Source organism: Brienomyrus brachyistius, chromosome 3 (genome assembly GCF_023856365.1).
Source record: "Brienomyrus brachyistius isolate T26 chromosome 3, BBRACH_0.4, whole genome shotgun sequence".
Lineage (NCBI taxonomy): Eukaryota > Metazoa > Chordata > Actinopteri > Osteoglossiformes > Mormyridae > Brienomyrus > Brienomyrus brachyistius.
The window spans coordinates 12,407,595-12,431,263 of NC_064535.1; the positions used below are offsets into that span (position 1 = coordinate 12,407,595).

The 23,669-nt window shown below is 46.2% G+C and overlaps 2 protein-coding genes across 4 annotated transcripts; both read right to left on the reverse strand.

Annotated features, from left to right (window-relative positions):
• Positions 1–5,417, reverse strand: drgx (dorsal root ganglia homeobox). Its single transcript, XM_049009791.1, has 7 exons — positions 5,282–5,417; positions 4,879–4,978; positions 3,854–3,954; positions 3,327–3,428; positions 1,586–1,758; positions 1,383–1,495; positions 1–948 (listed from the first exon to the last, which is right to left on the reverse strand). The coding sequence occupies exons 2-7, from the start codon at positions 4,934–4,936 to the stop codon at positions 629–631; spliced, it is 867 nt and encodes a 288-aa protein (XP_048865748.1). The 5' UTR covers positions 4,937–4,978; positions 5,282–5,417; the 3' UTR covers positions 1–628.
• Positions 5,418–9,527: 4,110 nt separating this feature from the next.
• Positions 9,528–23,244, reverse strand: ercc6 (excision repair cross-complementation group 6). Of its 3 annotated transcripts, none has more exons than XM_049008433.1 (21): positions 23,150–23,244; positions 22,111–22,500; positions 21,831–21,951; positions 21,552–21,660; positions 20,524–21,199; positions 19,605–19,736; positions 19,250–19,408; positions 18,514–18,649; positions 17,568–17,738; positions 17,049–17,225; positions 15,907–16,023; positions 15,507–15,602; positions 14,707–14,925; positions 13,986–14,096; positions 13,789–13,908; positions 13,610–13,704; positions 12,924–13,069; positions 12,254–12,730; positions 11,842–12,043; positions 10,615–10,690; positions 9,528–10,442 (listed from the first exon to the last, which is right to left on the reverse strand). In XM_049008433.1, exons 2-21 carry the CDS (start codon positions 22,488–22,490, stop codon positions 10,008–10,010), a joined length of 4,155 nt encoding a protein of 1,384 aa, XP_048864390.1. In that variant the 5' UTR covers positions 22,491–22,500; positions 23,150–23,244; the 3' UTR covers positions 9,528–10,007. The 3 variants fall into 3 exon arrangements, with proteins under 3 accessions (XP_048864390.1, XP_048864389.1, XP_048864391.1); XM_049008432.1 differs by having other exon boundaries at positions 10,615–10,693; XM_049008434.1 differs by lacking the exons at positions 21,831–21,951; positions 22,111–22,500; positions 23,150–23,244 and having other exon boundaries at positions 10,615–10,693; positions 20,524–21,222.
• Positions 23,245–23,669: the final 425 nt, after the last annotated feature.

The window sequence follows — 23,669 nt, forward strand, 5'->3', positions numbered from 1 at the left end:
TGAATGTCTACTTCTTTAATTGTTTTAAATACATGTCAAAACAAGACAAAAACGTAACCGTATGATGATACAACATGTTATACACAGCTAGCTCGTTGTATGCATTCAACTTTAAAGTATACTTACGAAGCACGGATACAAGGAAATGACCTGACGCAGCCTCCCGCAGATGATATTTCCACGTGCGCATTGTAATTATATGAATATTTTGTAATCTTTGACTTTATAAGCATCGGTATTTTACAACTTGATTCTGAAGTAACGGCATACCAGGGTAGTTTTGAGGTGATCGTGACTTCTAATTCTCTGAGCATGCTGCCCAAGACTTAATACAGGCATCCAGTGCAAATCTTTTGTCTTCAGTCATACACGGTGTAGGCCTATATTTTTACTTATCAGTAACACTGTTTATTTAATATAAGTAACAAAAAATTGTCCTTGAGTCACCCCCACTCCCTAAAAACTGCCCAAACACAATCAAATACTCCACAAATCAGTAAATACTAGAAACGAATAGATTATGGTATTTGGACAAGATAAAGCCCTCAAAAGGGGCAACGTTCATGTCTTTTGTACAGAGAGCCTATTTGCATCAGTGTTCTGACAGCGGCCGCCCTCTAGGGGGCACTCACAAGCTGCACTTCTTCTCAAGTGGGTCCTTGGCTCCGGGCGCCGGTTTATCTTGGGAGCTCTCCTGACTTGGGGCTTTGCTGGTGATGGGCCCAGGGCTGCTTCTGCTCCCGCCCACGGCCACACCTGCTGCCGGACCCACACCTGCGCTTTGGCCCGCCCCTAGCAGGTTAGCCGACTGCAGCACAGCCTCGGAGTGTTCCCTCGCCTTCATGCGCAACGCTGCCACACTGGCCGTCCGGTTGCTCTGACAACCATAAGGGGGCAAAAATGACAGGCCCATAGGATCGGGAACACAGCAGGAGCAGAGGGGACCTCCTAGGGACAGGGGGAAAAGCACAGCCACAGGGTGAGGGTGTGTACTCCCCAAAACTTACCGTACAATTTCACCAGTCCTACCCAAACTTAAATTATACAGCGCGTGAAGGTACGTCACGGATGCGATACTAATTTGATAAAACATAATCACCCACCCAAGTCGAAACAAAAAGTAAGTTCACCGAGATTTGATAACAAGAGCATCGCCTACTGGAGGTAAAGGGGAAAAAACCGCCCCGGAGCAAAGAGACATATCCAAAATAGTAGGCGAAATTATTAAAACAGCATACGCGTATGATACATTATTATTATTATTATTATTATTATTATTATTATTATTATTATTATTATTATTATTATTATTATTATTAAATGAGGAATCTTGGTAAAATACACGACAACAGCAGCAGCTATACAAAACGAGGCGAAGTCACCTTTTAGAGACGCGACTGTGGATAAGGCCTGGGCGTAAGTGGCCGTGTTGAGCAGGGTCCCGGGCAGGCAGGACGGGAAAAATGGGCCACCTGGTCCGACCGTTCTGTTCAGACTTGAATATGAACGGGAAACGTGCATGTGTCAGGTATTTTTCCAATAGTATTTTACCAAGTAGAAAATGACGGCTAAACGCATGACGTACCTTTGCTGGATTTCTAGTTGATCCTTCTTGTTACGGCTCTGGTCAGCGGGTGACGGAGAATTGAGGTTCCTCACGGGAGAAGTCCCTTCCCGCGTCTGTTCCTTGCCCCCTTCCTGCTCGGACGTTCCTCTCTCTGTCTTCCTCCATTTGGCCCTCCGGTTTTGAAACCATACCTGTCGGTTGGTGAAGACAGTGAACAGACATGCAAAGGTGTGCCAAAAATGTCTTCATTTTAGTCTTACGACATTTTCTTTCCTGTTTTAATCTCAGCCTTGCAAAACCACATCTTCAATACGGAAAATGTTTAATCTGTTTTCTATTGTTAATTCTGCCCAGTATCGTGTCACCTCACCGTAAAAATGGCGACTTATTTAAAACTTCAGCTAACACTAATGCTCTGCATATTCAGTGAAGTTCTTGTATCTTAATTGAATGAAGGTCATTGCCTATAACAACATTTAATTGAGCAATTTTTCATTATCATATTTTAATGACTTCCTACTGACAGTGCCCCTGCTTCTGAGAGAGAACCGTGATGAAGTCGTTTATTTCCCTATTTAGTGATTGTTTGACAACATCAGATTCGATTAAGACTGTGCTCTCTAACGCATTAATCACGTTTGAATGGACGAAGGGCACAATGCGGTCCTATCTCCGCAGACCCGGCAGTATTGTCCATAGGTACAATAATGTCAGCGGACAAACACAAACATATAGTATTCACTCCGAATAATAAGACAACAGTTTACAGGAAGGGCAACAATATTCGGATTGTAATTGTCACGGCGCTATCTCACCCTTGCACCTTCCAGCTAGAAGTCATGATCTCCTCCGTCTGAATAGTCTGTAATTGCCCCATTAATCTCAATTTGCAGTTTGTTCTTAATGCAGCCAAGGCCAATTGACACTTAAAAGGAAGGTCTACACACTACAACAAAAAGAAAATTTATTTTCTAATAATAATGTAAGTTTAATATCCCTGCATGCTGCGACTGATTCATGTTCAGATTTAATAATACGAATCTGGTAATCCGATTAGAGGGAAATAATTTGTTTACAATCCCTAATTTACAGCAGCGAATTCCATTATCTATGTGCAGTCATTGGTTTTAAGCGATAGTAAGATGACCCTGGGGAAAAAAAGGCAAACTATTATATTTCGTACAATTAGATCTGCGCTCACAACAAAACCCAAAAGCAAATCGTGGAAGCAGGAAATTACATATAGGACACACTGAATTTCATTACATGCGCCTATGTTTGTATAACGGCGAATATTTTGCCGACCAATCTATGAATGTAAATTGTCAGAAGGAAAGGCACTAAACATTCGCCAAGCAGAATGCTAATGTCGTCCGGCGGGTGTGCACGAGCGCGCTCCCGTTTGTTGTCCTTGCCTCGATGAGCCAAAGAGATGAACAAATTTACCGCTAAAAATATTTTCCCACTACCTTTCAACAACGAGCAGGCTTTAAGAACGAAAGCTTTTTACCTCTATTTCTGAAGCCCGGAAATGGATTTGTATTAAAGTAATTTTGTACCTTAGAGACGCGGACAAATTAGTGTAGAACATTATCGCTAGTTAATTATGAATGACCGATTAATCAACCTAATCTAATATTCCACATTATGTTGATGTTATTAAAGTGCATCACGAAAATGACAGAGTGGCTTAATTTACTTTCTTTGGCCAAACGTGCTTTGAACACTTTATGGGGTGTGTGTTCATGAGTCGGCTCACCTGGACACGGGCTTCGGTGAGGTTGATTTTCATTGCCAGCTCTTCTCTCGTGAAGACGTCGGGGTAATGCGTTTGGGCGAAAACCGCTTCGAGGGCTTCTAGCTGAAATAAACAACGCAGCAAATTCACCGGTGTCCGGCCGGTAACGATAACCATTTTAAGTTACACTGTGTATATCGTTATTACTCGTATGGACATTAGAAAAAACAACAAAAAAAAAAAAAAACGAACTGAAATACTTGTTTCTTTTGACACTTTTCCAAACACTGCATGGCAAATAAATTAAACAGATACAGAATTGTCACAATTTAAATAAGTTTAAAACAATAAAAAATATCTATACGAGAAAAAAACTTACAGGCTATAAAAATACATGTATATACAAATACAGACGAAAAGGATTTTCACAATTTCTCACAAAGTTAACTCAATAGCGCTCATAATTTACTAAACAAAATTGTACTTTCGATTAATATTTATCAATGCCGCATGACATCTACGCTAAGCAACTTGACTCAGTGGCCTACCTGTTGTAAAGTGAACGTAGTCCTATTTCTGCGTTGTTTCCTTCTAAGAAATCCGTCATCGAAGTCACCGGCTGCGTGGCCTCCGAAGGAGCCGCTGTTTACTGAGAAACACGGTCAGAAAAGATATCATTTTAAGTAATATTTTGACACTTCAGTGACACGAAACACACACCCACACACAGACACACGCTCACAGCCGGTATTAACATGCTTATTGTGAAATCCCCATTAAAAAATCGAATCATCATTTAACTATTGTAACATACATTTCGAGACTTGGTGCGCCATTTTCGATGGGGAAAACTTACTCAGGCATATTAGTGATGCATAAGACGATTTTAAAGAGCCGTACATTAAAATCGCTTTAAACTTGGTAGGCAGAGCTCCATGCTTTGTAAATATTTAGATGAGCAGCGTTAAACATTAATGCAGAGGGTCTGAAGGAGACGACCGTGACCACATTGAGATGTCGATTAGCCATCAAACATCTGTGCCCAGGCAGGCAACAAAACAGCCCGGCGTGGCCCTAGGGCAAACACTAGTGCTCGGCCTAAAGGATGGTGCCAGGTGGAAGAACGACGGTCGTAAAAACAATAAAATGCTTCCAGTAGAATTGTAGTGGAAATATCATAACCAGAAATATACCACGTGCGGCGATAATGTTGCGGTAAAAGGTAAAACTAAACCCTTCATTTGTTTGTATATGTATCCGCGGATATTTTCAAACTAAAATCTTAATATTTTTGTTGAGTAAAACATTTAGACTTGTTTTAAATCAACACACAATAGTACTATTTGATATTTTAACTTTAAACAACGACCAAGTGGCAAAAATACAAGAATAACGCATTTGCATTCGCCTCGCTAATTTTAAAGTCAGCTTTCAATACGAAAAAAACACAAAAGAAACTGTTCACTTATAATAAACCAGTTTGATTAAATTAACTGGATATGATGCATTTTTCCGACAACCCGCTTTTCCGCAACAACATTGAACGTAGCTCAGAGTCAAGGTAAATACTTACTAGTATTTGTCCTACAGCATTCCCCATCCAGCTGAGGCGGACAATGAAAGTAAAACATTTTCTAAAGTTTATCTGGATACGGGTGAAGTTCGCAGTCGATCTGAAAAAAAGGATGCAAAGAGTTTAGACCTTTCTTTGCCAATTAGGGGTGTATTTAATTTAAATATGTATATTACAGATTTTCTGTTCACTGGGAGGTGAACTGTACACAACTGTCTCATTGGATTATTCAGCATTTAATTAATAACCCCGTTTCACAACTGAAAGCCAAAACACCTGCAAAATCACGAGAGAGAATAATTCATGCACAAACATAATTGAACATCAGTTACGAAATGTTCTTGGTTGTCCTTTCCGTTTCAGGTAGAAGTCAAAAACATCATTCAAACACGAAGAAGCGTACCTGATGTAGTTGTTGGGAACCGACGTGCGAGCCCCCTTCTGAGATTGATGGTGCGGTTCCTGCGTGCCTGAGTTACCGGCAGTAACAGTCGCTCGGTCATCTGCGTACACTCAGTCTGCCTCTTTCTTTCTCTCTCTCTTCCCTCCTCTCTCTCTCTCTCTCTCTCTCTCTCTCTCTCTCTCTCTCGTTCTCTCTCTCTGTCTCTCTCACTAAAACTCGCACACTGTCGGGGAAATCAGCCCAGCCCTGGGAATGACCAGATGTCTTTATAAGCGTCTACAGCACGACCAACCTCTCAGCACTTGCCTTTATAATCTGCGGCATAATTGGTCATAATCTTATTATTTCCAGCATTGTCTGCTCTGAGTGACTTGGATAGGCCCGCTGGGTGTTCCAGGGCATCCCACGTGGTGAAAACCGTCAAATCTCCATCGCACCTACCACTTAAAATATGTACCTTTCCTCGCCAATTGCCATGTGGTATGCGTTGTTATTCCCAAAATCATCTCCAAACACACGCGCCCTTTATCGACAGCCATGCACTTTTTATTCCTTCGCTTTTTGATATTAAAAATCTAGATGACTGGTTCTGGATTTTAAATTGACTGTCAGACCAGTAATTGCACATTAGATGGGTTAGGGGTCCACTTTATACACGGCTTCGCTTGCTGAGAGCTCATACATCCAAATTTTGATTTTGTTCACAGCAAGGGGTCCTTGGATTTATTTCCTCTTTCCCAGTAAATGATATGCAACGGGACCCTTTCAATTACTTTTAAAACTCATCTGGGACCCGGAACACAGACATCGCCGGTTCTTAGCCTTCTGAAAATTAGGCTCTAAGTACCAGCTGAAATTTTGAAGACGAGGGCGGGATTGGATGAAATCACATAAACTGCAAAAAAGCAAGTATAATGGCTCATAATTGGTTCTCTAATAGCATTACACAAGGATAATAGCCTGTTACGGCCCCCTGCACTATTAAGTGCTTCCCTGGCGTAAAACGTTTATGATATTAAGGGGGGAATATAATGATATTTTGGTTATTAAATGCGTGTAATTAATTTATGCACCGCTGAAAATAAAGTTGGTATTATGACCTCGGCGAGATGCGATGGAAAATTGAAATCAAACAACTGTTGATAAGTTTCCTCTATTTTGTGGAGACTTATTTTAATTGAAATTTTGTTTGTTTATTGGTCTTTGTTTTTAGTGAATCGTGTGACGGGAGTGTTCAGCTTCTGTTAATAAGACCATATATGATTGATCCAGTTGGTGTCGACTGATTCTCAGGAGAGAGATTAGGGTTCGGTACTCGCGTTACTGCCTGTCTATTTGACGCATCTTCCGGCTGTGAACCCAAACTCGTCCCAACCACTAAAAAGTAAATTATAACGATCAAGGTAATTGCGTCGTAGGTGCGTCAGTTCGTTTTATTTTGAACCCGGTAAAAGAAAATTAATATTGTTTAAAGTATTTACACCTCGTACAGACAGCAGTTTGCTGTTTGTAGCTGTACTGAAGAGTAGCCTACACCTGGCTTTCTCCAAGGACATCCGGACATAATACTAACTGAATTAAGTGTTGTGTTATTACAATTCAGATACGAAAAAGTTATTAATGAAGCCTCATCACAAAGCTCTGCGAGTAATTTCGGAATAACGTCAACATTACAGCTCAGAAAACACTACAAATATCAATGAAAAAAGACCAACTCGAGTAAAATGTTAAATATCAGCACCTTGGTCAGCACCACGTGCGAACCTTGTCCTGTTCCGTTTCCGCAGATAGTGACGCTTCAAGAAAATATATTAAACACAGCCCACAAGATTATCCTGCATTTACCTGGTACTTTACACAGAAAAGGCACTTACAACTTTAAGTAAATTACATAATGTAGTACAACTACCATATCCGTACAGTTTTTAAGTATATTAAATGTCGTCTATGCAGTGTATCATTGCAAGTGTATAAATTCTTCTGTAGTGATATTTCAAGTAGAATTTTCTAGTTAAGCCCTTGGCAGTGCGTTTCATAAAAATTGAGTATTTAATGTGAACCCTGGTGATACGGCAATTTTACAAAAACTATTTTGACCTTTTAATTCCTTAAGATGGCCCACTTTAATGCCTGAGAATGTGAAATAATTAAATCAACTTCCTCTAATGGAAATTGAGTGTCAATTTGGCCTATGCATTTTTCAACTGCCCGAAAATATCCAAATACCCGTCTATTTCTAATAAGAAAGTAAATAATTGTCATGTCCTCGGTGCTAGGCTAAATATAGGTAGTTCTTTGGCTTAGGTTGGGCAATCGCATTTTGAATAAGCGCGTGATCTTGGTACTAACAATATCGTTGATAATGACCAGGAGAGGTCGAGCGCCATCCGAAGGAGAAACATCGGCGCTTCAAGGTTCATACAGCGCCTGCACATCTTCACTCTATACCTGCTGGATCGGTGAAGTCATGCGGGAAACCGGGCGCTCCGCATACATGCGCGAAGAATGCGCTATACAACTCAGTTAAAACACTGTTTCAGGTATAAATATGAAGTATAGTTTAATGGATTTAGAGTTTTTATTTCAGAAATTAATCTTTAAAAATGGCATAAGCGATTATTTTTCTTTATTTTTGATTATTTCCGGAAATCAATTAACGAGTTAAAATATTTAGTTCTTCCTTAACCTATGCAAACATATATTTTCATATTGAATCATTTCGAAGATGGATTTACAGACCTATCTTTTAAAGGGAAAGGGCATATGGACAAGTCAGTATTAAAATTACTTTTAAATACTATATTCATTTAGACTATTGTTAGCGGATGCCAGTCTTATCAAGATAAACGTCAGAAATGTAGGCTACTGTCGATCAGAAATTATTCATTCATTCATATACGACATTTTCAATGTCTCTTATTTTAACAAAAACGAATTATTAGCAGACCTATCGGTTCAACTTAAAAAACACTGTAACAGATTTACGAAGTAAATGACCGTAATGATGAATAAAAACGAAAGACAATGCAATTAATAAATCCACGTTTAAAAGGACACTACTACGATTACTATTATAAACAGGTAATAAACAGATATGTCATTTTAAAACCAGATGAATCATTTTTTAGCAAATTCAGCCTACATATGTCACTCTTCAGAAATCTTTTCTTGAGTGCTGCCGAAGCGTTAGTCTTTCCAGTTAATATCAGAAAATTTCAAGAACACAAAACCGTAAGAACAATCGAGAAATAAAATTTAATGCGGTCCACCTGAGAAAAACACCAGCCTTCCATAGATTTCCACATGTGCGCGGAGCCTGATAGTGAAGCTAATGCCAGCAGTATTAATGGATTTGAATATTCAAATAAGTCATTGACGATTGCAAAGCACGAAAATATTTACCAGCCGTTTATGGTAAACGGAAAACATTCCGTATTTAAATATACCAACAATCACCACAACATGATCACACCCAGATGCTTCTGAAGATTAGTTTTATCAGATCGAGTTAAGGCCGGACTAATTTCTGTAACCAAACTCGCAGAACCCCGACGAAAAATAACGATATAGTCCACGTTAGTCAACTAAAAAGCAATTGAGCAAACGCGGTTTTATTTGTTATATATTTTGTAACTTACATCTGACAGAGAAATATATGTATTTGTCAATGTATAAAGTCAAGATTAACGCTACTCGGTTCAAATCTAGTCCGGTTAGAGGATGGCAATACGTAAATGAGACCGCGCCACGAGAGACAGATTTGAACGACTGTTCAAGTTTATTTATTTAGCTCATAATTTAAATAATAACTTTGCCCAAATTATTGGAACAAGAGCAAGAAGATGCAAAAACATGCCTAATGACTTATGGAAAATGCCCGCAGCACAAAATGGTTTCAGTGCATGCAATTAGGCATAGGGTGCCGAAATCACGTGACCTCTCTCCGTACCCAAAGACTCTCAATGAAAATGTCCTAAAAGTTGACCATCATATGGTAAACGTCGGTGTCATACACCAATGTTTTCGGGATTAGCTTTTGCAGAGCAAATCCAGGAGCAGCAGACTGAACTTCTAATCCTCGATCGTGAAGGTTGACTACGGTTATCTCGATGCTCCTTTAAATTACCGCCAGGCTTTTAATTTTTTTTTCGGAGGAAACCGTCTCAAAATTAAAATCAGGCTTCAGGCGTTAAGCAGATCCATAGAAGGGAATTCAATGCGGAAAAACAGAAGTCAAGTCACTCGGTTGTTCCATAGTGCCCTTATTTATTTTAAAATCTTAAATAGGCACCTGAGACTCACAGTTGCATTATATGTAACGGAGGGTGGAGAGGTAAGAGGTAGACTGATCAGTGTCATGACAGGGCTGTCACTCAAATGTATATACAACATGTCTATAAAATTCAAGAAAAACATCAGGAAGCCAACTACAGGAAGTGTTCATGAGCAAGAAAATTAATTTACAATCAACATTCAAGTATACAAAACGGTCTGTGGAATAGTTCTAGTCAAGTTCACCATGGTTGATATTCCATAATGGAGTTTCATGTTCATCTGCAGTCTAACCTGAGCAAATGGCACATGGATTTGTGCGGTTTTCATTACGGCATCTACTCGACAGCCTTTGATTACTAGCATCAAAGGAACGCTCAAGCAGAGCCCAGACAGACTGTCTTTAGAGCAGCACCAAAGTGTACACAAGCACTGTGCCAACACGGCCAGCACCTCAGCGAAAGTCAGTTTTAAGCTTCCACATGCCCTCGTGGCCAGGGCTGCGGTGGAAATGACAGAGGTTCCGGAGCAGCTCCCTGAAGACTGCCGTCTGGGAGGCCGACAGCCTGGGGCTGAAATGGGCCAAGACTTCCTGAGTGCTGGCCTGCCCGTCGACCTGGGCTTGGAAGGCTATGAAGTTCCTCAGCTCCACCAGCAGCTCGTCGTGCTCTGTGGGGACCTGCGTAGCAGCCACGCTGCCTTCATCTTGCTGCTCCTCCTCCTCCTCCAAGCTCTGCGAGAGGCTCAGATGGTTTCTGGCCCTCATCTTGGCCAGCAGGGAGGAAGATGAGAGGGCTGTGGAAGTGGCGTCTTCCTCCAGTTCCTGTCCGCTGAAGTGGCTGGGGGGGCGGCCCTTCTTAGACCCAAATTTCTTTATGACAGCGGCATCCTAACAAAAGGGAGTCATTCAAAGAGCAGAGCAGGAGGTAAGAGGTCGATTATACAGCTCCCATGACCACCACAAGGGGCAGCACTGCACAGCAGAGCAACAAGGACACACCCCGTAATGCACCCGCTTTGCTGTCGACCTCATGCATGACACAGAACAACTGACGGGGTACCTTGCATTTGACAGATGAGCACTCCACAAGAGCATGGCTCTCTGCTAACATGGGATTCTTCCTTTGGCCAAATCTCCTGCTGAAAGAAAGGGGAAGATGTCAAAGCAAAGAAAGTCTTACTTCAGCATGCAGAATTGGCAGAGGAGCATAACCTGAAGTACAGTGGCCCCTTCACATTCGTGAGGGTTAGGGGCGGAAGAATGGGAATATTCTCAAATAATAGGTACCCCATAATAGTCTGGTAACCTGAAACATAACACAGATAGTCTATTTATTACCAATATCTAAACAAACAGTACTGAGGTGTACACTTTGCATGTCAATGTCATTTCCTATCCAGACCTATTTATATAATATACAAACCATCGCCCTATATTACGCCCTTTTATGTACAAGGTTAGTACTGCATGCACTGGGAGCACTACATTAGCAGCACTGAAAAGATTACTGTGAGAAACATGGGCACAATGACAGCAGCCATGTGAGTGAGGCTGGTTACCAAGACAAAGGTGCGCGGCAAACCCAAGGCAAGACTTTTAATATTAAAGGTATGTTGTGCACTTTAACAAACACGCGTCACGTGTGTATTACATGATGTCACGTGATCCAAGTCATTTTCAGTATTGTTTTTGGCTTACATGCAGTCTGAGTTTCTACTGCGTTTCGGGAACGTCCAAAAATATTCCTGTTTAATTGTTAATGGCCAACTCGTGAATAACCAAAGCTGCGAATGTGAAGGGTTAGCTATACTGCGTTTAACGTCTTGGGCTGGTCTCATCCAGCCTAGGCAGAGTGTGCAACTTTCTCATGGTCCAAGGCAGAGCAATCTCAGATGACCCCCGCTTTTCTACACAACGCTACTCAGAGTTTGATTTGATTGCAAGTTGATTTAAGTTTGGTTTGTAGTTAATGGTTAGCAGACTATAAACATAACTTACGTTTGTTCTGCTACTGCAGATGCATCCCGGGGCTTACTAGGAAGTATTCAATATTTAATCTGAATCAGACTGGCAACCATTGCTGGGGTTTCCATGCTCCTGTTTTGGTGCATGAGGCTAAGTAGTTTAAAATGCTTTTATAAAGCAGACACACAATGGCTGTTCAGGGGCTCCTTCAACCACTTTTGACAATCTTAAGCCTGTTCTTGATTTCCTATCCAGTACAAAACACAGGTTTAATAAAAATCCCCTGAGACAGGTGTCAGCGAAAACATGGGCAGGGCCATACCTGGAAGGGGCCGGCGTCCCTGACGGACCACTGCTGCCGTCGCGTGCAGGGCCTCGTGCGAAGGGCAGCCTGCAGTGCTGGCGAGACACCTTAAGTGCCCTGAGGGCATCCTTCGCCACACGCTCAGCCTCCGCCTCCACGAGGACATAGTCGGGGTTAGAGGCCTCCATGATCGTGTCGTGTTTCATCACACTGTGTATGCCTGGGAAAGGTTGGGGAAAAAAGTACACAATGAACAAAGCTGCTTCTGTGAAGAAATGGACCCAACCCACCCATTTTTCCTGACTGGCTTTCAGATAAAAGGTTCAGACAAACTGGCAACTTACTGGCACATGACATCATCCCTTAAGTTTCTTTCACTGGCTATGATGTCAGGAGGTATTTCTTTTATTATCACTATTACTACTTTTACCTGACTTCTTGAACAGTTTGGCCAAGACGTAGTCATCGCTCTTCCTCTGGTCATCTTTGCTCCGCCCACCCTCCTCGTCATCATCATTGCTGGCTTTCTTAAATCGCCGCTTCTTCACCAGGTGCGGGATGCGCTGCCCATCAAAGCGGGCGTCCCTGCGTTTGGCGACCCTGCCCTTGGATTCGCAGTGCTTCCGCTTCTCCCTCTGTTTCTGAGGGAGGTCCTGGGGGTTCCCAGCGACTCCGACGCTCCCCTCCCCCTCAGGGCCGTCACCGTAACCGTTGGGCACCATCGATCCTCTCGCGTGTCCGACAGCAGTCACCTCGTCACTTGGAGACAGGGAGGCCGCACTTCTTCTCGACACATCTGGTAGGAGGTCCTTCGGGTCTATGGTCCCATTCTGACACTTCGGCCTCGATTGTGGAGCCGTTCTCCTCTTAGTCGGCTTCTTAGGCACTTGGATGTCGGAACCAGTACCTGGTAGCATTTTACAAAACGGGGATGGCTTAGCGATGCTATCAGGTGTACAGAGCAAAACCTCCTTTAGCTGACCCAAGTAAATCTAAACGCGCGAATGTCAGAACAAGGATAAAAGAGCGGCTGCCAGCATTGGTACGGACCGCGTTTAATTTCCCATTCAGAAGCGTAATTGGCTCGGTTTGTAAATTACCTGAAAATATGGCGCTTGTTTCTGTTCCCTGCGAGCCGTCGGGGTCGCTCAGCGTGAACAGCTCGTAAATGTCATTGGACTTGAAGAAGCGTCGCTGCTTGGGGTCTTTAAGCACTCGATTTGTGAGGAACTGCTTGAAGATCTGTCTGAGGGGACGGGCAGAGTTACAATGAGGGGGCCGCCTCGCAGACCCGGCCCACGTCCCGAGTCATAATGGCCAGAAATACTGCCCGGCCCGCCCATGATCCACCATGAAATGTTACCCCACAGAACGTTTTCACAGCGGGAAAACTTATTCCTGGTTATAAGTAAGAAATGAATTACTCATTCAGCCTGTAAACAACCCATCACGGCGCCATCTTTGGGAATTCCTGGAGCTGTTAAGATTGAATAACGCGACAGGTTAGGGCCGCCGTACAATGACCTATATTCCCCTTAGTGCCTGATGCGCAATAAGCATTCAAGCCTGCAAGCGTCGAGGCAATATGACCGACTTAGCAAGCCAATTAAGAAACGATGCTGCCAAGAGGCGTGTGCAGAACATAAAAGGGGAATTACAGAAGGTCACATGACTTAAGAGACAGCAGCACCCAGCCCACTGTGGCTTTCGGCACATGGCAAAACACACACCACCACCGCAAGTTCAAGCTTCTTGCCTGAAGGCCTCAAACAGCAGCAGCACTAACCTGTGGTAAATTTTCTCCTCTATGGTCCCAGCGGTTAGCAGCCTGTACACAGTCACCTGCAGCTTCTGACCAATTCTCCAGGCACGTTCCCGAGCCTAAGGTCCATTAAGATGAACACGCAGGCAGATGAGACTCCAGAAAGCAGCCTGGGTGAGAATCCTCATGCCACACAGGCTCACCTGAGTGTCCGTGCTGGGGTTCCAGTCCGGGTCATAGATAATGACCCTGTTGGCGCCGGTCAAGTTCACACCCAGGCCGCCAACTCTGGTGGTCAGCAGGAAGAGGAAAATGGACGTGTCCTGCAGAAGAGGAACCTGGATGAGATACATGGAGATGGAGAGACAGAACGACCAGAGACGAACACAGCAGAGCGGACCTGGTTGTACTGAGCGATCAGAGGCTGTCTCGAGGCTATGCTGGTGGTGCCATCCATTTTGAAGTAAGTGTATCCTTTCTCTCTCACAAACACCTCCAGGATCTCCAGCATCTGTTGGGACAGAGTTATCTCACAGCTGGGATACCCCGAGAAGAGACTTAGACTAATAGGATTAAAGAGGATTAATAGTACATATACAGAAGTGCTAATCCTTCGGGCTGCAAATTTATTTGACAGCTGGAGCTCGACAGCTCCTTAAAAATGCAGTAAGTATAGAGGATGCGTTCGTTCCTTATGGTGGCCGAGTGTCAAAAGCCCCACCCAGCCTAATTCCCCACACGCTCCACACAAAGGAAAAGCACATCGAGCCACATTCGTCCTCATATCTGTTGCTTCTCATTTCCACCGATACGACCATCACGTGTTGCTCGATGCTTAGATCTCCGTCTGACTGCCTATTTCATCAAAATTCATGACTGAAATCGGGTCTGTTAGATTCTGTCGTCTCTCATGACAAAATATCTTAGCTCAACAGCACTCAGCTGGGAGGAAAATGCTATCATTTACCCCCCTACTATTAATAGGGATGGACAGTGAAAAAACTCTGAAGTGGTCCATGCGTCAGCGTAGTTCCCGTGTTCTGGCTTTGTAAAGCAGTGCAGCTCTCTCCCCGTCTCTCTGACATGCACAAACGCGCTTACACGCTCGCACACACCCCTACCTGTCTGGACTGTGTAAAGAGCAGCACCCGGTGACCCTGCTTGAACCATAGCCGCAGTAAGGACTCCACCACTATCAGCTTTCCGGATCTTCTCCAGTAGCCAAAACGTTCCTCCTCGGTGAGCTGCTCCTCCGGAATGCCACGCAGCATCTTGGGGCCGCCTGAGAACAGGTCCGGGTGGTTGCAGATCTTCCTGAGGGCGATCAGGCCTGAGAAGACCTGAGCGAGGCCCGGACAGCCACACACACACACACACACACACACACACACACACACACACACACACACGCAACAGAAACAAGTCACGGCTCAGAAAAAGCCTCCTTAACAAAAATTCCATTGCATTAATAAGGCTGATTAATTAAAAACTGCCTTCAATAAAACAAAGTGATGTTTGAGTCTGTTGTTGCCGTTTTCCCGGCCCTGACCTAGCAGTGGACAGCCCATTAAAAATGCAGCTTAATGGACTGTACAGGCCCATTAGAGGTTTGTAAACACACAGCCATCCTCTGTGACCCCTGCACCAAAAGCATCCTGGGACAGGGTGATGAATCGCTCTTTTGCTGGTCCCCACTGCAGAAGCTGAGTCTGTCATGGAAAGCCCAGCTACTGTGGCCAGAGACGAGTCACCAGGCAAATAAACCAACCCCCCCCCCCCCCCCCCCCCCGGAACTTCGCTTTAAGATTGAAGTTCCCAGAGAACTTTCTCTGCACCCAGAGAACATAACAGGCCAATCTGACCTTTACTATAAAATGGACCCCTTTATCGTCCCCCACAAACTCATGCAAATCGTGTTCACCTGCATCTCTCCATTCAGGATCTGATACACCTCCCGGGAATCTAAAAAATTCTGATAGACTTGACGCTGCTCTTCAGATAATCGGCAAAAGAGAACCTATAACAGCAAAAAAATATTTTTTTTAAATCCTATTCAGGTTAATACACAACCCACAATGTACTGAATTGTAGCAGCCAATGGGAGCTGCTCTTCAGCAGAATGTACTTTTGGGCAAAACAGTAGGTCTTCCACACATTACAAAGCACAGCACAAAGGCAATCTCCATGTGGAATACAGCAGGCCGTGGTGTGTCTGCACGCCGCCGGGGGTAAATACAGCCATGAGGCTCCGCTTCGTACGCGCTCTCTCTCTCTCTCTCTCTCTCTCTCTCTCTCTCTCTCTCTCTCTCCACCACCTTTACCTGCTCGTTTTTGTCCGGCAGAGAGAGGTTGGTCTTCACGTCATCCTTCATCCTCCGAAGCAGGTACGGGTTTATGGTGTCGCGCAGCACGCACGCACACTTGTAGGCCGTCTGCACCTGTCGAGGGACCGCGGGGGACCGATTTACTCCGGAGCAGCTTCCGGGAGCGTGCTGGAGCAGGAGCACCATCTTGGATTACATAACCAAAGCCACCTGCTCTGAAATGCCCCAGGCATTGGTGGGGCTTTACCTTTCCCCTCCTTTTTCGGCAGATTGGCGCATTAAAGATTCATGGAGCTGCTGCTCGTCCTGAGGGAGGACCCCTCTTATCGAAAACACCACCCTAATCCAGCAGCAGACCCCGCACCATTTGCCAGTGATTCAAGGTGGGTGGGGGCCAGGGGGTGGGAGGGGGCGGGTTAGAGATCAAAGAGAACCTTGAAGGGGATACAATAAGTGGGGATTACAGCCCACTTGAGACAACAAAAGGCAGAGGGGCAGCCCCCCCCTTCTCTGCCAACAGGGGGAGGTGGGACACAACCAGGCCCAGATAACATATGCTACAATAATGGGTCATATGTATGTTAACCGCCACCTCGTCATGAAGGCCCCATAGCTGGGGTTCGACTAAATTAATCAGACATCTAATGGGAGCAGAGACTACCTCAGAGTCAGACTCCAGGGGCCTTCTGGGGTAGGGCACTATTGCCTGTGGATCCCTGTTCGCACCCTGTGTATTTACACCGACACGTTGGGGGCTGGTGAGAAGCAGCGGCTCTCAGAAGGGGCCCCGATGCTGTCATCGGCAACCATTTAATAACATTAATAATTTGTAAAGGTTTTTATTATTGGCGGAGGAAACATCGATAGACCTTTAAAGGAAGTTAAGCGCATAAATCCATACGGTCGGTGTATTATTAACGAGGGAATGCGGATAAAGCTACCCCCCCACTCCCCCTCCCCCAACACACCCCACCCCAAACACTGATGATGGGTCATCTTCTCCCCGGGCGGGACTCAGCCTCGAGGTGCAGTCAGCTCCTTCCTGCCTGCACGCTGACCGTCTGTCACGACCCATTACTATCCGTCGAGGACCCGCTCAGGGTCACATGCTGGCAGCAGTAGGCCGGGCGGTGCCCTACCTGCACGGGGGAGGCGTTGGAGTAACCTCCCATGGTGATGGGCACAGAGAACTGCTCCATGAACGTGGGAAGGGTTCCCAGCTTTCCCGGGAAGATGAAGTCGAAGAGAGACCAAAGCTCCCTCAGGTTGTTCTGCATAGGCGAGCCGGATAGGATGATGCGGTGGGGCGTTCGGAACTGTGGCGGAGGGGGGATGGATGGCCCTCGTCAGGAGAGTGCGACACACGCTCTACCGAAGTGATCATCACTTACTGCCTGCTCGGAAAGCCCCTTCGATCTCTACGCACGAGGGTCGTCCCACACCCAGGCTGATTTATGCACCAGCCCACTAAGACAATTAGCACATGATAAAAAGGGAAGGTCCGATCCGATCAATACCCTTTCAGTGAAGGAAGCGTGGTGCCGCCTATGCGAAGATATCTACACAGTAACAGAGTTAACCACCAGCGTGTCAGGGCTGGTTAGTTATTACGGTGCAATACAGATACGACACACACACACACACACACGTGGTCGCACCTGCTTGCAGGCGACCGTAACCGCAGCATGAGGGTTGCGGATCTTGTGACCCTCGTCCAGAATGATGTAGTGCCAGTCATACTTCTGGATGTAGTCCTGCATGATGCGCACATAGGAGTAGGAGGTAATCAGGATGCCGTTGCTGGCCGCAATCTCTGGGATGAGCTTCTCCTGGGGGGGGGGGGGGGGGGGGGAATGCAGCCGGCGTTAGTGATGGCGAGCCACGCGATCTCACTCCCGTCACACGCGCGTGACTGAATAATAGTCTCGACCAGCTAGGCAGGCCGATTGCTCGCTAGCCAGCTGTTAAAATCATCCTGGAATTCCCCGCCAGATGGCCTCATCACCACTGCAGGACATGCTTCTAGGTTTGTTGCTGTCATGTGACAGCTCTGACATCACCACTCTAGGCTGAGAAGTGAACGCGTGCTACACAGGGTCAAACCTCAACACAGCATCATTTCCTTAGAGGTACAGCCAGTTTTTCTGCGCGAGCGTCTTCCTCCTAATTAATTAAAAGCGCATCACTGCGAACGATCCAACGCCCTACGGGAGGTGAACCATACTTCAGCCCTGTGTGATTAATGGCCTTGCAGGAAAAAGGACAGCTCAGTTTATTTGGATGTGAGGAAAACATACGTCTCCATAAACGGTTCTGAAAGAGATTCGTTACTTTTAGCCTGTAATTGAATTCAATCCGTTTAATTAAGTAAACATCCCGATAATCAGCAAAACGCACTACCCATAAGGCCAGAGCGAGACAAAAGCTACACGCCACATGACATCTGTATCGATCGGTATTAGTGACAGGGCCATTAATAGCGGAATAAATTTAATTTAGAGGTGGTGAAGTGGTAAAGCAGGGTGCTTGAGGTGGACCAGTCAGGTCTTAACGAAGGCTTCAAACAAGAGCTAACGAGCGCGGCGCAGGAAGACGGGTCCTCACCTTCTTATTGGTGAAGGAGCCAGTCTCATGAAGAACAGCCACTCGGAACGGCGGCCACCAGCTGTGGAACTCCTTCACCCACTGGTGCATGACAGTGGCTGGACACACGATGACGCAGGGCCCCAGGCCGGCATACCTGTACATGGGTGGGGGAGGGGGGCGGGCGGTCGGCAAATGATAAGCACACGGATTCAGCGGCAAACACACCCACTGCTTCTCATTACATCAAGCCCCGACCAATAAAAATGCTCATGGACAACAACAAGGAAGTAAATCAAAGGAAGGGAGAGGGCACGCGGAGGCTGACACATTAGCGGCACGATGCACTTTCCTGCACGAGATGAATGGACAGGATGCGACTGCGAGCGCATTATGGACCATCTAAAATTCCAGACTGCCATCGAGCCCTAATCGAGTTTGCAAACAATCAATTTGTGGAGAGTCGATGCTACATGCAGTATTGACCCCGGCAAACTCTGCCCGGCGCGTCGGCAGAACGCAGGCGCTGCCTCCAACATCTTTAATTACGCGTTTCAGGTTTAATTTCCCCAACCCTGCAGTCTCCGCCCATCACGCTCTTGTTTTCCTCTGATGTCTCCGCTAAAAGAATTAAAGGAATATCATAATTGAAATGCCATTAATAATTTATGCCGCCCCCTCTCTCCATCGGCAATCCAGCTGCTGAAATATTAATGGTGCTCGAGACTGTCAGTCTGGGGGGAGGGCGGGGGCTTGCCTGTAATTCGAGCCGCGGGTCCTGATCTTGCTGTAGCTCAGGCCTGCCAGGAAGGCGATGATCTGAATGGTCTTCCCAAGCCCCATCTCGTCTCCCAGAATGCCTCCCGCCTGCTGGCAGTGCAGTTCCCAGAGCCAGCGGACCCCGGTCTGCTGATACCTGGGGATAGAGCCGCACCCAGCGGGTCGATTCAGGCCAGCGACAGCAGACAGCATCCCCGGCTTTGGCTAATCACACCCAGCAGGACCCAGAAGTCTGAACTCTGCCTCTACACCATCAATCAGCCTGTTGGCTAATTCCTTCCTGTTCAATAAGACAGCGTTTCCTAACAGGGAGCCGCAAAGCGGGACCTCACTTGAAAAGCTTCTTCCAGAGGAACCCGGGCACCTTAAAGCCCTCGTCAAACTCAGCGTCTGTGTCCTCGGACTCCTGCTCCCCCTGCTGCCGCTTCTGCTCCTTCTCCTTGAGCCGGTCACGCTTCCACCTCCTGCAGGAGAGAAGCACGTTGCAGTTAAGCCGAGGTCCTCACCACCCAGACACCTACAGCTCCCCCAATCGATGCTTATCAAGAGTACAAACCGGCACAGACCGTCAGTCGTCACGGGGACGATTTGCCCCCCCGTATTCCAGCACCCTGATCCCTACAGATTGCCAGGGCCCCCATCCAGCGCCCTTGCGCCGCGTTAGCCAGTCTACAAGGTGGTGGTTAATTGATCTGCCCCGACTGCAGCGATATGCCGGTTAGTGGCAGTGTCGTCAGGAAGCAAATTAAGATTGATACAGACAATTAAGCATTTGAGCTCCCCATGAAAGGTGTGAGAGGGAGAGGGAAAAAATCCATCTTCATTGAGTCCGGGGCCTGTCACTCGACAATGAAACCATTCCCTTTATTTCGGTGCCCAGACTATATTTGTAATTAAGTCAGGACTAAGCTTCAGTTCAGTTAATTACATTTTTTTTTCCTCTACCCCCCGCTTCCTCGCACCAATAAGAAGCAGAAACACGTTGTTTAATTTTACGTCGCTTCCTAGAGCCGCACAAGGAAACGTGCCAATGTCATTTAGTTTCTATAAATATGAATATTCAATTTTGGAGCAAGCAGTAATTTTGGTTTTCACTTAGGCATTAACGAACAAGAAGCTGTAATGAAAATTCAGGCGCCCAACAATCCACTAAGTTAAGGCACAGCTGTCTATCATGGGATTATGGCCGGCTGGCAGGAGGGGGCGCTGCTGGGCCCAGCCGAGCACGAGACCACGGTCTCACAAACTTACCTTATCCTCTGCTTGTACACATCTATATCGCCATCATCCTTACGCTTCTTTACGCCACCCTTCTTCGCTACCTCCTCTTCCTCTGAGCTGCTGGGGTAGTCTTCCTCATTCACTGGGGCCTTCCTGGGCCTCCTGGCCTTCTTCTCAGCCTTCCTCACATAGGGCTTCAGTTCGTACTCCTCCTCCTCATCAACCCTGAACCCGTCGTCGCGGTCCGGCTCATCGGGGTCCATGAGCTCGTCGCTGGGCACATACTCTGATCCTTCGCTATCAGAGTCCCTTGGCCCCTTTTTTTTCGAGCGGAGGTGGTCCCATTCCTTGCTGGGCCTGGCTTTAGGGTGCGTCCGCAGTGCATTCCTCTGCAGCTTCCGCATGCGCTTCTGCAACTTCCGGTCCCTCACTGATATGCGCTCATCCCCCGCAGTGTCGTTACCAAGGCGACGGGAATCTCTCTTCTTGACCGCCGGCTTCTTCCTGCTGATGGCTATCAGGGCCTGGTCAGCCAGGTAGCGGTCGAACCCCGAGCCCTCGCTGAGCATCACCTTCCTGGGCTCCTTCTCGGGCCGCTGGGGCACACGGGTACCGAAGGGTGTCATCTGACCTGTGCGGATCAGCTCCTCCCACTCCGTCTCCTGCACAGGCATCAGCATGCTGCCCAGTGAGGACGGGCCCGGTTCTGACAATGGGAGAGAGGGAAAACTGCAGGCTTGGTGACAAAACCATGCATTTAATTACATTAAAACTTCCCGTGATCCCATATCTAAACCATTTCCACACATGAACGTCATCCTGAGAATCAGGTCCGGACATTTTCCGAAGTCGGCCATTCACACATGTGGCACACAACTGGAGACTGTCCATGTCAGACATGTTCATACCTGCTAGAAACACTCTAGATGGGATTGGTGAGGGGTGGTGTTTGGGTAGAGCATGCAGGAGGCAGGGAATGATGCAAAAAGTTCACCAGGCTTAATCTGACCTGTGGGCTCATGTTTCACAGAAACCCCGGCTTTACTAATGAGTCTCACCTTCATCTCCTTCAACCAGCAGCTCAGCCTCCATCCTCTGAACATCATCTCCTCCTAGGATGGCTTGTAGTCGTTTCTGCTTGGCTCTTATCTTCTTCAGCTGATTCTCCTGCCATGTGTATTTGAGGAGTTCAGACAGAAACCTTTACTGAACACCACGGACCCAAGCGAAATATGTGCACATTCAAGCACTAAAACTACACGTATTGACCAATAAAAAGTCTCTATGTGTGCCCCCTAATGGCAACGCCCCATTGGCTCAGAGAGACACCAGATCACCTTGTTCTCCTTCTGCCGTTTGACAGACTCCATCCTCCTGCTGATGTCTTTGCTGAAGGCTGCATGGGGGGCCAACTGCTCAATGATCTTATTGATGTGTTTCAACGCAATGGTGCAGGACCTGAACAGACGAGTTCAGTTGTTCAGTAATGAGCCCCAAAGCACCATGGCAACACATCCACAACATGCTGACAATCAGCATAAGCCAAAGGAAGCATCTCAAGAATATGTACAACTCTAAACATCACAATGCATATGTAGGCCGGGTCACCGCCCGTACCGCAGGTCGTCCAGGACGCTCTCGTACTCCTTCTGGGCCTCTGCTTGCGCTGCAGCCTGGCTGGCCTGCTGGATGGCCCGGTCCACCTGCTGCAGAACGCCCTGCTCCAGGACGTCCTGGTCATACACATCCACGCCCAGCCCCTGAAGTTCAGCAGCCTGTGCCCCTTGAGAAACAGCCTGGATCTGCTGCCGGTCAATGTGGACCAAGTTTCGGGGCCGTGCGTGCAGCTCCGGCTCCGGGGTGGCCAGCCAGTCAGGGCCAACAACCCGTCCTCCAGGTCCATGTTCAACCCCCATCTCTGTCCCTCTGGTGTTAGTAGAGCATCCAGGGCTTGCCAGCACCTGGAGGTCTTGGCCCTCACTACCATCTGCTGGCATTTCGGTGTTACTGCACAGTAAAAAGTAATCATTCTACATCCACTCATCTTAGTATGTCAAGTGTATAATACATTTCAAGACAAGAATCCTTCAGATGAACAAATAAATAACAAATAAATAGTCAAATTAAACGAACTATGACACTCAGGCCGTTTTAACGAACGGAAAAAAATGATCAAAAACTGAAAATGAAACATTTTTAGAGGAAGTATTTCATTAACAAATAATTTGTCCAAAACAAACAACTTGAAAATCGAGCCTTGCGCCAGTGACTACAGAAAGACAAGCATTAAACACAATCAGAAAACCGACACACGATGCGTCTCACCAACCTACTCCGGTATTTGCTTTTATTAGACAGCATCCTGCGCTGACACACATCTCCCTGCTCCAGACCAGTCACTGAACCCTGTCATTGTTATTCAACTGGGAAACGACATTTCGCCAACTTGTCTGCTTTGATACTTTCAAGCCCATGACATGAGACTGAATTCAGGTAAGGAAAGCCACAGTTTTATTGTCTTGTACCTTTCTCTGTCACAGCGGCACGCTAACCATGACTGGCCGACCAGTGAACTCTAGACCAAATTAATACAGCCGCTATTAATACACAAAGTTAGATTCGCATAACAAAATGCGTCTCGCCCTTTGATACTTACATCTTGATCTGTTACAAAAGCATGTTCACTAGCATATTACACCACCAGTCCGTTTCCGGAACAGAACTACAATGAAAGACGTGCTGAAGCTTCCGCTAGGGCTGCCCAAACTCCGAGCGCGCCCCCATGCGGCGAGGAGGGTCGCGGCATTCTGTGCGTCCGGGAGGCGTCTATATTTTACTGTCCCTTTCAGCAGTATCACTAAGGCTTCACGTACCCATTTTGCGTAGGACCTAAGCCTTAGGTCAAAAAGCCACTCATATAATCCAGACTTCTCAGGTCTTTCATCTGCATTCTTCACACGTGCAGATCTATAATACACTACTAGAAAATACTAATAATCCCACGCCTATAATACGCTTTATTTTCAATGCCTTCAAGTTCAATAATTTTGTAAGATATACGGTTCACTGTTAATGACGTGTTCCTGTGCTTGGCTTCTGTATTTCTCTATTTTAATACGGCAGCCGTCAAATTTGGAAATAATAATTAGCATTTTGTAAAGTGAACCATAGATGGC

What these genes read in the sequence shown, in the direction of transcription:
- ercc6 (XM_049008432.1), bottom strand. Translation starts at nt 22,490, where the DNA reads ATGCCAGCAGATGGTAGTGAGGGCCAAGACCTCCAGGTGCTGGCAAGC. An exon ending in GTGTACAAGCAGAGGATAAG is followed by an intron (nt 19,737 to 20,523) that starts GTAAGTTTGTGA and finishes TCTCTCCTGCAG; the next exon opens with GAGGTGGAAGCGTGACCGGC. An exon ending in GCTCCTTCACCAATAAGAAG is followed by an intron (nt 17,739 to 18,513) that starts GTGAGGACCCGT and finishes CCCCCCCCCCAG; the next exon opens with GAGAAGCTCATCCCAGAGAT.
- drgx (XM_049009791.1), bottom strand. Translation starts at nt 4,936, where the DNA reads ATGTTTTACTTTCATTGTCCGCCTCAGCTGGATGGGGAATGCTGTAGG. An exon ending in ATGCTGTAGGACAAATACTA is followed by an intron (nt 3,955 to 4,878) that starts GTAAGTATTTAC and finishes CGTGTTTCTCAG; the next exon opens with TAAACAGCGGCTCCTTCGGA. An exon ending in CAACTAGAAATCCAGCAAAG is followed by an intron (nt 1,496 to 1,585) that starts GTACGTCATGCG and finishes TTCATATTCAAG; the next exon opens with TCTGAACAGAACGGTCGGAC.